This window comes from Ctenopharyngodon idella, chromosome 5 (assembly GCF_019924925.1).
Source record: "Ctenopharyngodon idella isolate HZGC_01 chromosome 5, HZGC01, whole genome shotgun sequence".
Taxonomy (NCBI): Eukaryota; Metazoa; Chordata; class Actinopteri; order Cypriniformes; family Xenocyprididae; genus Ctenopharyngodon; species Ctenopharyngodon idella.
This window is the reverse complement of record NC_067224.1, coordinates 43,474,309-43,488,138: the sequence shown is the minus strand read 5'-3', so window position 1 is coordinate 43,488,138 and position 13,830 is coordinate 43,474,309. Positions and strand designations below refer to the sequence as shown.

Sequence of the window (13,830 nt, the reverse complement as noted above, 5' to 3'; positions counted from 1 at the left end):
CGCCGACATCGATAGATTAGTGTCATTTGAAGAGGCGCATTATGATCAATATGACTATTATAACCTGGAGGAATATCCCTGCCATGCTGGAGGAAAAGGCAGAAGTAAGAAGGAGATCGGACTGAACACTAATCGCCATTGTCCAGCTGGGCACGAGAGAAAAATAGCAGGGAAACTGCAAAACAGTGAGATTAAACGCAGGAGAACTAAGAGCTCGTCCTCCTGAGGAAACTGTATCGAGGTAAGTATGATCAGACAAATGTCAGATGTGTTTTGCACACTTCCTGAGAGACATGTCCAGGCCAGTCCTCCACCCTCTTTGTGCAACAACTCCCATTTTATGTAACCGCCAGGGATCACATTTTCATAACATGCACCAATATACGCATCTCCTGTTTGTATATTTGCATATTTTTATTTTATTGCGAATATTCCTCATGCTTTGTTTTTAATTCGATTTTTTTGTGTTACAGAATATGGCCGCACATACTGGAGATGGATGAGTGAAACCGGATCGTGGTCCAAATGTCTGTTCTGCCTTTTTTCCCGACCCACTGAATGTTGATCTCATTCAGCTCGAGGCGCGCGCATGCGCATCTGTTCCACATTCTGCTGCTGTCACGTGATACGCTGGTGTCTGTCGCAGCAGTCTTGACATGAATAGCTTGTGTATGTGTTTGGGTGTTGGGTGTCACGTCTTAAACGTTCACTGACTTTAGAGATAAAATGTGTTCAGCTGATGGAAATTATGTGTTCTTAAAGACACAAGAAAACTTCTGTAACTGTAGAGTTTAAATAAATTTGCATAATTCTCTATGTGGTGTTTTTTTTGTGCATCTGAATATCCACTTTCATTTAAACTTAGCTGGAAGTTTTGGGGATTTCCAAAGTTTGAAAGAAAATAAAATGTGTCAAATGAGTAAATATATGTAGTCTAACATGAGCTTCAGGTTTTGTTTATGCAGCCACACAACTGTCATTATAACAGATCCTCAAACTCATTTTATAGGCTATTAAATTAATGCATATTTGTGTGGCTTATGTGTCTAAATACTTTTGTGTCACTGTATGTATCTTATTTGATAATATGGGAAGGATTATCACAGTTATAAGGTAACTTTTGGCCCTCTAGCGGTTAAAAACAAGATTGCATACATTTTGCGGAAGAATATGTTTTTGTTGTGCTTCGGCTCTACAATTAACCTCAGACACGCGTCAAAGCAGCCGGAGCAACTTCTCTCTATTTACGGATATGACGAGACACGCACGGGCGAGTGACGTATGTACGAAATTCCCCGCGAAAACCATCCCGACAGGTCTAAAATATAAACTCTTATAATAGGCTTACCATCGTGAATCAGGGTAAAACGAAAACACGTTTTGGAAGAAAACATCGATGATGTACATAGACTTAATTTTTGAAAAAAAAAAAAAAAAAAAGTTACATAGTGTACCTTTAATGTGGGGAATCTCCTCACAACTGCGATTTTACTTGAGCTACATCTAATATTACAGAGAAGATCAGTTTAACCTGATATCGAAGACTGCACTTTGAGCTCTGTGGCTTCTAGAACAGCCATAACTAAAAATAGTTCAATATTTATCTCTACCCATCCAAACCGTGAGACTAGTGACCTATATTTTCAAGTGTTTAAATAACCGTGATCCTGTTTGAAAATCATGACCATACATTATTCACTGAGATACTCTTGCTTTTCTTAGTGGAAATCTTTTAGTTTATACAATGTATAAACAAAGTGGCAGGGATTCTTTGGATACAAATTAATATCTTGTTTCAAACCCCACCATTTTATTAGAGCATGAATTTATCTAATTAAAAATACACATGCGAAAGCATAAACATTTAATTGTTCATTCATCTTCAGAAGAATTCAATAAAGATGAGATAAAAAAGGATTTCAGAAGAAATGTTTTATCAGTAAGATTGTGGAAATCTGTTGCATTCACAAACAAAAGTTCAAAAGCTTTCTCTGCCCATGCTGTTATGGAAAGTCTGAAGAAGAAATCTTGATACTAAGACTGAACATGTGCACTGGTACATCATGTGTGTACCATAAAAACCTGAGTGATCACATTTTGTCCATCTGATTTCATGCACAGCATACATACATTGTCATATACATCTAAGAATACACATGAGTCTGATATGATTTGCAAAGTGAAGCAATGAAGTAATGTGATATGCTTTAATTCCCTTATATTACAAAGTGGCATGCATTACATTAATATGGGTAATATACTGTAAATCGAATGTTTCTAGATCTGAATTCTATTTGATCCAGAACTGGATCTAAAATTGGCACTGGAACTTAGAACAGCAACATTCCGCATTTATAGAACAAAACTTAACTATTTCAGGTTTTATGTGAATTCTAATATTAATTGATTTTTACATTCAATTCTAGCTAAACAAAATCGCAGCAGAACACTGTGTGTGTATATATATATTATATATATATCACACACACACACATCCATTTATTATGTATTTAAATGATAAAGTACTGCTTAACAATAATCAGAATCTGGAGGAAAATTGTTTAGCTGTCATGAAAATAATGTCACAATATGACAATTCATAACGATCCTTTTTTAACAGTGTCACTAAGCTTCTATTATAATTTTTATTCATATTTTGAATATTTGTTTGAATTTTTATTAGTGCTGTCAAATGATTAATTGTGATTAATCGCATCCAAAATAAAAGTTTTTGTTTACATAATATATGCGTGTGTACTGTGTAATTTTTATTACATATAAATATTTTATATATAAATATAATATATTTTTGTTAAATATATACATGCATGTGTGTGTATATTTATATATACATAATAAATGTACACAGTACACACATATTATGTAAACAAACTTATTTTGGATGCGATTAATCGCGATGAATAGTTTGAAAGCGCTAATTTTTAGGTTTTCTGGTTTCACTTTAATTTTAGTTAAAGTTTTAGTAATTTTTTGTTTTGTTTTTGCAATTTTTATTAGTTTCTCTCTTTTAAATAACTGTATAGCTTTTTATTAATTTTTATTTCAGTTTTAGCACTAAATGTAAACAAGGTAAACTAAATGAAAATGAGAAATGTTGTTGCTTTGACAACTAGCTGAAATAAAATAAGTTTAGGTTTTTTTATTTGAATTTAGTTAATATTCATTTAATTTCAATTAACATTTTTTATGGTTTTAGTTTTTAGTTAACTATAATAATCCAGGCTAAAATAGGCTTTCTGCAAAATATAATTTTTTCACTTCTGAATTTTAAGGTGAAATATGACACGGACATCACAATGCTGATCGTCAATCGATCTCCAGCTTCAATCCCAAATATGTGTTTTAGTCTCTTTTTCTTTCTTTCTTTCTTAAACCTTTACTGATTTAATATCAAATTTTTTGACCTTGCATGGACTCAAACAAAAGACAGATGAAGCATACCTGAATTTCATACAATCAGAGCGCTTCAGCAGTTTGTAAAAGGAGCTGTAGAAACAGGTGTGACATCTTTAGATTTAGAGCAAGTATAAAGGACTCATTCACTTCTAGAAAAATTTCGGTTAACAAAGCACTGTTACTCGAACTCTTTGGCAAAACTACCTAACGTGTTGCATATCAGCATAGCAGTTCAAAAAAAGCAATTTGTCTGAACAGTTCATCTACTGAGTTGGCGTGTATTAACGAAATGCATATTGTGAAAAAACGCTTACTACCATGCAGTCTTCAGGAACAACAAACTGGGCTGCGTTTCCCAGAGGCATCGTGAGCTAAGTTGGTCGTGGAGAACATTGGTGGCAATGGTCTTCTGGGCTCACGATGCTTTTGGGAAAATGTTTGGTGAAGCTGCAGCATTTCGAGCGTTAACTCTTTGTTGCGCGCAGCTTGCGGCGGAAATGCTCCGGCGCGGCTTCATGCAGCCAATCAGCATCTACCAGGCACAGATCCCTCATGTAGCAGCGCGTCGTGTGCAGGAGCTCGTTGAAGACCACGTAGGCCGGTTTGGCCTGGAACAGGACGGAGGAGGGATGGATGGAAACAGTCTGATGGGTGTCCAGAGCCACGTAGCTGCCGTCCAGCTGCAGTTCTGCAGCGCTCATGAACAAACCGTGAGCCAGACAGCGCCGGACGTTCGCCAGGTCAGATAGAGACGATTCCAGCTTCATGTTCATCTGAAGAAACATAAGATCACAGGGACTTATTGCATGGACACAAATCCATCAGTTTGTACAAACAAACAAACAAATGTCAGATTTACCCTTGTGTACTTCAAATCTAAGTCTAATAGACAAGTGAAGTGTTAGGATTATACTTCCAATATTAAATATTTATTTTGGTTTGTCTCACAGATCAATTATTATAGCTTGTCAAATTTGCCTCTATTTGGGTGTGAGTAAAAACACACAGTTTTTGTGTGTGTCCCTTTAAATGCAAATGAGCTGCTGCTCCCGGCCCCCTTTCCAGAAGAGGGCGGAGCTTTAACAGCTTGCGCTTCGGTCGCTCAACAACAACAAAGCTGGAGAATCTCACGCAGCCAAAATGAGGATTGTCAGTAACAGTGTTCAGCCTTACATTGTTCAAACCGGAGTCGACACTGATGGAGAGACTCAGGAAGAAGTTACAACTTTTAGAATGAAACTGGACGTTTCTCAATGTCTTACTCTGGAGGCGGTCATATGTAAATATATTTGCCCATGTGACGCCACGATATGAGACTTTCAGTATGTTTTAATGGTACAGAGACCTCTTATATGACAAAAGATCAAGGCAAATTAGATTTTTCATATCTCTACCTTGATGCAGATATCTCTCAGCTGCGCACGAACCTCCAACACCAGCCCCATGTTCCTGCTGTTCACAAAGTTCTCTCGACACCATTCCTGTTGTAAAGCATGAAAATAAACACAACATAAAGATATTTCCTGAAGCACATATAGAGCAGCAAATGCAATGCATTTCATTAAGATCAATGTAATCTTACAAACTCAAGACGTAATAATAGCTAAATTTGCAAAAATGATCACGTTCATACATTTACATACACTTTAATTCTTGAAAAAATTAGTTTCTTAAAGGATTAGTTCACTTCAGAATTAATTTTTCCTGATAATTTACTCACCCCCATGTCATCCAAGATGTTCATGTCTTTCTTTCTTCAGTCGGAAAGAAATGAAGGTTTTTGGGGAAAACATTCCAGGATTTTTCTCCATATAGTGGACTTCACTGGGGTTCAACGGGTTGAAGATCCAAATGTCAGTTTCAGTGCAGCTTCAAAGAGCTCTACATGATCCCAGACGAGGAATAAGAGTCTTATCTAGAGAAACCATCAGCCATTTTCTTAAAGAAATAAAAAATTATGTATTTTTTAACCACAAATGCTCATCTTGCACTTCTCTGCGATGCTCCACGCATTACGTAATCACGTTGGAAAGGTCACGCGTGACATAGGCGGAAGTACCGATCAAGTGTCTACAAAGCGAACGTGCAAAAACTAAGTCAAACGGCCTTTACAAAAAAAGGTAAAACAAAGATGTCGGACGATTCTGAAGTTGGAGAAGAAAAAGAGATGACCTTTCCAACATGATTACATAATGCGTGGAGCATCGCAGAGCAGTGCAAGACGAGCATTTGTGGTTAAAAAGTATATAATAATTTTTATTTTTTTTAGAAAATGACCGATGGTTTCTCTAGATAAGACTCTTATTCCTCGTCTGGGATCATGTAGAGATCTTTGAAGCTGCACTGAAACTGACATTTGGACCTTCAACCCGTTGAACCCCAGTGAAGTCCACTATATGGAGAAAAATCCTGGAATGTTTTCCTCAAAAACCTTCATTTCTTTTCCTTTGAAGAAAGAAAGACATAAACATCTTGGATGACATGGGGGTGAGTAAATTATCAGGAAATTTTAATTCTGAAGTGAACTAATCCTTTAATGCATTGCATTTCTTTCAAACAAATGAGGAACATAAGCGATGGATTCATCAGTACTTGCATTGTGTATAAAGGAAACCGATGCCTAGTGAAATTATTTGCCGTAAAGTGACTTTGGAACTTTAAAACGCCAGTTTTCATTTCTGTACCTTGTTACCGCTGACTTTCCTATAGGCCCTGTAGATGTTGAGGAGCGTCATGTGGTCGCCCTCACTGGAGATGAACTTCTTGCGGACGGCGAGGACGTCGTCTCTGCGAGCGGGAGGGTTGTAGAGGACAGAGTCGACGGACAGGAGCGAGATGATGGTCAGAACCTCCTCAGTGCAGCAGAACTCAGGGGAGATCAGGAGAGTCTACGGACACGGAGAACACGCTTAGACTAAAACTAAAACCATAAAGAATTTTTTTCGTTACTTGAAATAAAATTAACGCTTTTTTTTGCCTGTAAATTTTGTCTGTAAACATGTTTGTACATTTTTAAGTTTTTTAAACATTTGGCCAAAGGAGCCAGGTATTTCCAACTTCTTTTTACTTCTAAGCGAAGATTCAGTCTCTTGTGTGTTACGTGTGCTGTAGTCACTCGCTGCAGTTCTCTTAATGCCCACCGGTGTCACTAATAACAAGAGTTTCTGAATTCTACATATAGACCCTTTCAAGTAATAATAATAATAATAAAGACAAAAACACAACAAACAGTTTCTTACTTTAGAGAAGCGAGGCTCTAGAGGGAAACAGGCCATTTTCTTGCCCAGTGGCGTTAGAGACACCTGGTCGTCTTTTCTGTCGACGGCCCCGAGGATACTGAGCTGCTCCACGGCCGCCCGCATCGACTCTGCTCACATGATGCATGGGAAACATTATCTTTAACATGTAAAACTGCATATTAAAGCTGATCATTATTATCATCATCATTATTAATGAACATAATTATTAATTATTGAACATGTGTGTCCTTTGTTGTGTTTCTGTCACTGTTTTATAAAAGCAACAACCTGGTGAAGGTCATTGTGAGTAAAAAAAAAAAATTTAAATAGAAAACATGATTATTTTTCTGACCTTATTTTTAGATTTTTTTTCTTATTTTTCTTATTTTCATTTTATATATCCTTTTTGCAGTGTATGTAATGATGACGTGTTTGAGAGTTCATACCAGTTGACGGTTTAGACATGAAGTCAAAGTTGAGAACATCAGGAACTCCCAGAGCGAGCAGCTGCAGTATGACACTGGCCAGATTACACCTACAGAGTCATTACAAATCATTACTGAACACAGACAGAATACAGAAAAGTACAGCTTTATGGAATAAGCGTCTTTTTAAAGAAAATAATTATTTTTAAGGAAAATGAGTAATAATTCTTCTAAAATAGGTGAAAAAAGTTATTTTTATTTTAAAATAAATAAGAACAGATTTTTTTTTTTTTTTTTAGAAAAATAAATATCATTTAAGAAAAAAGTATAATTTTAAAATAAGTAGTATTTTTAGGGAAACAAGTTTCATATATTTAAAAAAAATAAGTATACATTTTAGGAAAATTTGTATAATTAAACAAAAGCATAATGTTTAGAAAAAAAAGTATGATTTAAGAAAATAAGCATCATTTCATTTTTAAAAAAAATAAATATAGTTGTTTTTTTTTTTTTTTTAGGAAAGTAAGTATCTTCTGAGAAAATAAGTATCATTTTAAATGTATAAATACATATTTATATGTATTATTTAAGTGTAGTATTTTTAGGGAAAAAAGTATCACTTAAGAAAATAAGCATCTTTTTTAAAGAAAATAAGTATAATTCTTCTTCTAAAAAAATAAGTGTCATTTTTAAAAATAATTTTATTTTTTTAGAAAAATAAGTATCATTTAAGAAAGTATAATTATAAAAATAAGTATTTTTAATTATAAATAAGTATTTTTAGGAAAATTTGTATAATTAAAGAAAAAAATTTTTTTTTTTGAAAATAAGCATCATGTAAAAAAAAAAAAAAGAAAAGTATGGATTTTTTAGAAAAGTAAGTATAATTTAAGAAAATAAGCATCATTGATTCTGACAGTCAAGATGCTGAAAAACAGGGAAATTCAACACAGTAGCCAAAGGCTTCAACCTGGTGCATGTGAACAGAATTACACAGATGAAAAGCAACAACATGTTCTGTGTGAACGGCAAGAATTATTGTCACAAATTGTATGTTATATCACCACAACACAATACCAGCTGTAAGAATGTGACGACAGGAGGTGTCGGCTGTACCTCTGTATCTCGGGTACGGTCATGTTGGCGAGGTTGTCAAACTCCTCTTCAGTGTAGAGACGGTAACACAGACCCGCGTCTTCTCTCCCGGCTCGACCGGCCCGCTGCCACGCCTGGGCTTTAGACACCCGCTGCACCGCCAACACCTCCAGACCGCTCTCTGATTCACAGAAACAGACATCAGCATCACTCCTGAACACACAAACCAGCAGAACTGCCTTGGACTTCGAGAGTTTCACCTGGATTGTAGCGTTTGGCTTTCACCATCCCCGTGTCAATGACGTATTTGATGCCGGAGATGGTGATGGATGTTTCCGCGATGTTTGTGGAGAGAATCACTTTCCTGGATCCCTGTAACGCACAGAAAGGAGTGTGAGTGAAAGTTCAGCGTCACACGTGTGGTCGTGTGGTGTCTGTTACTGTCGTGACCTTGGGCGCGGGATGAAAGACCCTGAGCTGTTGGGTGGGCGGCAGCGAGGCGTACAGGGGGACGACCGTCATCGGTGCGCAGGTCTCAGGCAGGTGCTTCGATATGTCTCGACAGGTGCGCGCCAGCGCTTCAATCTCCTCCTGCCCCGTCATAAACACCAGGATATCATGGGATGGAGGAGCTTCCTTTAAGAAAAGGATTGTAGTTTTTTTAAAGGAAATAAGTAGCATGTTTTACGAAAATAAATATCTTTGTTAAAGAAAATAAGTATTGTTTTTTAAGAAAAACAAATACAGTTTTTTTTAAAGAAACAAAATATAATTTTCAAAAGACATAAATATTGTTTATTTTTTAAGAAATAAGTATAATTCCTTAAGAAAATTAATTGTTTTGTCATTATTTAAAAAGAAAAAGATAATTTGTTAAAGAAAATAAGTATATTTTTAATGGAAATAATTGTTTTATCATTTTTTAAAATAAGAAGTATAATATTTTAAAGAAAAGTATTTTTTTAATTAAGTATAATGGTAAAGAAAATAAGTATTGTTTTTTAAGAAAATAAGTATAATTTTTGAAGTAAATAAGTATACTTTTTCAAAGGAAATAAATGTTTTATCATTTTGTAAAGAAAATATGTGTTTTTTTATCCATTTAAGTATCTTTTTTAAAGAAAACAAGTATCATTTTTTAAAAGACAGAAATATTGTTTATTATTTAAGAAATAAGTATAATTTTTAATGTAAATAATTGTTTTATCATTATTTAAAAAGAAAGAAGTATATTTATAATATTTTAAGAAGTATATATATAATATTTCAAAGAAAATAAGTATTTTTTTTAAAATAAGTATCATTTTTAAAGAAATATTGTTTTAAGTATTGTTCTTTAAGAAAATAAGCATTACTTTTTAAAAGACAAATATTGTTTTATTTTTAAGAAATAAGTACAGTTTTCTTAAGAATAAGTATCATTTGTTAAACAAATTAAGTATAATTTTTTAAAGAAAATAAGTATGTTTTTAGAATTAGTATAATTTTTAAAGAAAATGTTTTTTAATCATTTTTATTTTCTTAATTTTATTCTTAATATTTTAACATTTTCAAAAGAAAATAAATAAATATGTATGTTTTAAAGAATTTAAGCGTCATTTCTTAAAGAAATAATATATATTGTTTAAATAAAATAAGTATTGTTTTATTATTTTTAAAGAAAACAAGCACCATTTTTTAAGAAAATAAATATCCTCTTTTGCACTTCAATTAAAAACCAAAAATCCAGAACTGTATTTACTCACTAACCATTTGAAAGAGCTAAAAAACCTGCTGTGAACGCAAGCCATTCAGTGATGATGATAAGAGACAAACATCACACATCATGATGTGTTTATGAGTCAAACACTCATTGGCCTCCTCTAAATCAAAGACTCGATGTGATCAGGTGTCATTTGGCTTTTTGAAATTGGAATCTATGTGTGCATGTGTGTGTGTGTGTGTGTGAGGACTGACCTGGTGAATCTGAAATATGGAGACCAGCGCTGCCTGCAGATAGTCGGACTGAGGCTGTTTGGTGTAGAAGATCTGAATGGGATGCTGTCGGCCCTCCAGATACAGAACAGGTGATTTATTGAAGTACTGAGAGAACAGATCCACGTCCATGGTGGCAGACATCACAAAAACCTGCAGATAAACAGCATTCGTTCACTGACGCTCTCACACTCTCTGCTGCTGTCATGTTGAGAATCAACACACAACCTGACATCAATTTCAACCGTGGAAAGACGTCAATAAAACAGCTTGTGAACAAGGTCACTTAAAGGTGCAGTAAGCACGCCCCACCCAAAAGGACACACCCCTAACTTGATAGCTCCGCCCCCAAATTCACAAACACACAATGCAACACAGGCACGTCCCCCCTCATGAGTGGACACGCCCCTTACTGCTGATTGGCTACGAGTGTGTTGTGTTGGCTACAGCATTAGTTGTTTTTTTGATCTTAAGATGAGGTCCGTTTCTCTCGTACCTTCAGAGGTATTTTGTTCTGTTCTGTGCGTTTGCGCTGGGCGGCCTTCACCACGCCGAACAGGACGTCAGTGTGTACGGTGCGCTCGTGAGCCTCGTCCAGGATCACCACCGTGTAGCGCAGTAATAACGGATCCCCTATAGCCTCTCGCAGCAACATCCCGTCTGTCATGAACTTCAGCTTGGTCTCCGGCGACGTGACGTCTTCGAAGCGCACCGTGTAGCCCACCTGAGGAACAACCATGATGAAGAGCAGACATCTTGTGATCAAACGCTTTATACAGTACAGACTGTTCCAGAGCAGCTTCACAGTGATAAACAGGAAAATAACAGAATCAAACTTCATCATATAAAGCAGCTCTAAAAAGACATTATTATTCAATAATATATTATTTAATGACAATCATATTCAATTTGGACGATGCAATTAGAGAATGTGGACTTTAATTTCCTCTTTAATTGAAAAACACACCAGTTTTCCCAGCTGCACTTTCTTTTCCTCGGCCACTCTTCCAGCCAGCGATACGGCAGCCACCCGGCGCGGTTGAGTGATGGCGATGATGCCCTGCCGCCCGATGCCCGCCTCGTACAGGTACTGCGGTATCTGCGTGGTTTTACCTGAGCCCGTCTCACCTGCAACAGCAAAGTATTATGTGTACTTCTTTTGCTGGATTAAAACATTCGAAAATGATGGTCCAAATATATATGGTATTATTACCATGGTAAATGTCCAAAATGCATGGTATTACTATGGTACGTGTCCAAAATGCATGGTATTACCATGGCATGTGTACAAATTACCATGGTACGTGTACAAATCACCATGGTACATGTCCAAAATGCATGTTATTACCATGGTATGTGTCCAAATTACCATGGTATGTGTCCAAAATGCACGGTATTACTATGGTACGTGTCCAAAATGCATGGTATTACCATGGTACGTGTACAAATTACCATGGTACGTGTCCAAAATGCATGGTATTACTATGGTACGTGTCCAAAATGCATGGTATTACCATGGTACGTGTACAAATTACCATGGTACGCGTCCAAAATGCATGGTATTACTATGGTACGCGTCCAAAATGCATGTTATTACCATGATATGTGTCCAAATTACCATGGTGCGTGTACAAATTACCATGGTACGCGTCCAAAATGCATGGTATTACCATGGTATGTGTCCAAATTACTACGGTACGTGTACAAATTACCATGGTACACGTTCAAAATGCATGTTATTACCATGGTACATGCAGAAAATGCATGGTATTACCATGGTACGCGTCCAAAATGCATGTTATTACTATGGTATGTGTCCAAAATGCATGTTATTACCATGGTATGTGTCCAAATTACCACGGTACGTGTACAAATGACCATGGTACACGTTCAAAATGCATGTTATTACCATGGCACATGTCCAAAATGCATAGTATTACCATGGTACGTGTCCAAAATGCATGGTATTACCATGGTATTGCATGGTATTACCGTGGTATGTGTTCAAAATGCATGGTATTACCATGGCATGTGTACAAATTACCATGGTACGTGTACAAATCACCATGGTACGTGTCCAAAATGCATGTTATTACCATGGTATGTGTCCAAATTACCATGGTACGTGTACAAATTACCATGGTACGTGTCCAAAATGCACGGTATTACCATGGTACGTGTACAAATTACCATGGTACGCGTCCAAAATGCATGGTATTACTATGGTACATGTCCAAAATGCATGGTATTACCATGGTACGTGTACAAATTACCATGGTACGCGTCCAAAATGCATGGTATTACTATGGTACGTGTCCAAAATGCATGGTATTACCATGGTACGTGTACAAATTACCATGGTACGCGTCCAAAATGCATGGTATTACTATGGTACGCGTCCAAAATGCATATTATTACCATGATATGTGTCCAAATTACCATGGTACGTGTACAAATTACCATGGTACGCATCCAAAATGCATGGTATTACCATGGTATGTGTCCAAATTACCACGGTACGTGTACAAATTACCATGGTACACGTTCAAAATGCATGTTATTACCATGGTACATGCAGAAAATGCATGGTATTACCATGGTACGCGTCCAAAATGCATGTTATTACTATGGTATGTGTCCAAAATGCATGTTATTACCATGGTATGTGTCCAAATTACCACGGTATGTGTACAAATGACTATGGTACACGTTCAAAATGCATGTTATTACCATGGCACATGTCCAAAATGCATAGTATTACCATGGTACATGCACAAAATGCATGGTATTACCATGGTACGTGTCCAAAATGCATGGTATTACCATGGTATGTGTCCAAATGCATGGTGTTACTATGGTACATGTCCAAGAAGTAGTGCATTGTCACAATACATGTAAAACATATAGCATTACCACGGTGCACTTCCAAAAACAAGGTATTGCCGTGTTATACTTTGTTGTAAATTCTGTCAGCTCAGATATCAAAACGGAAGTTACATATATAACGTCTTACCGATGAACACAGCATTGTGCAGCTGTCGGAGTTGGTTGATCACCTGTGTTCTGCTCTGGTAGATGGGCAGCTGTTTCCGCTGCGCGTCCACGCTGACGGGCGCGTGTCCCGCTCTGGGCAGCAGCATGCCGGGCTTCTTATCCAGGCGGAAGAAGGGAGAGCCCGGCTTAAATCTCTTCGCCGGAGGAGGATCGGGGTCGTGGGGCATGATCCGCAGGAGACGCGCAGCACCGTGAATCCGTCTCACTCACCGAGAAGGGCTGATTTCGTTCATAAAGAAAGACGGACAGCATAGGAGTCTCGCGCTGCAGTTGTTTACATCATCCCCTCGCTCATGTGGCTCACAGACTGCTGGCGCGCACAGATGACGTCACTGCGCCTCATGGCGCATCTCTGGCAATGCCAGGCTAAAATATTTGATTTATTATTTAGTTTTAGTTTTATTTACTTTCTTGTTTGGTTTATATTGTATTTTATATGTTTATATCGTTACCCTTTACCACTGGCATTGCTTTTTTATTTCTGTTTTGTAATTGTTGTTCAATCATTAATAAAAAATAAATAAAAAGCAATGCCAGGCTAATTAAATGAAAGGGGAAATTCTGAGAAATATTTTTTTATGTTTTAAATAATTTGACTTTATGTAGAATTATCTTCTTTAATCTCT

At 36.5% G+C, this 13,830-nt stretch overlaps 1 protein-coding gene across 1 annotated transcript; it reads right to left on the bottom strand.

The window, feature by feature from the left end:
* Positions 1-1,917: 1,917 nt before the first annotated feature.
* On the bottom strand, positions 1,918-13,795 carry dhx33 (DEAH (Asp-Glu-Ala-His) box polypeptide 33). The gene is made up of 12 exons (XM_051894609.1): positions 13,164-13,795; positions 11,118-11,278; positions 10,647-10,874; positions 10,133-10,303; positions 8,627-8,812; positions 8,437-8,548; positions 8,198-8,357; positions 7,103-7,191; positions 6,657-6,784; positions 6,102-6,305; positions 4,812-4,898; positions 1,918-4,190 (listed from the first exon to the last, which is right to left on the bottom strand). The coding sequence occupies exons 1-12, from the start codon at positions 13,369-13,371 to the stop codon at positions 3,882-3,884; spliced, it is 2,043 nt and encodes a 680-aa protein (XP_051750569.1). The 5' UTR covers positions 13,372-13,795; the 3' UTR covers positions 1,918-3,881.
* Positions 13,796-13,830: the final 35 nt, after the last annotated feature.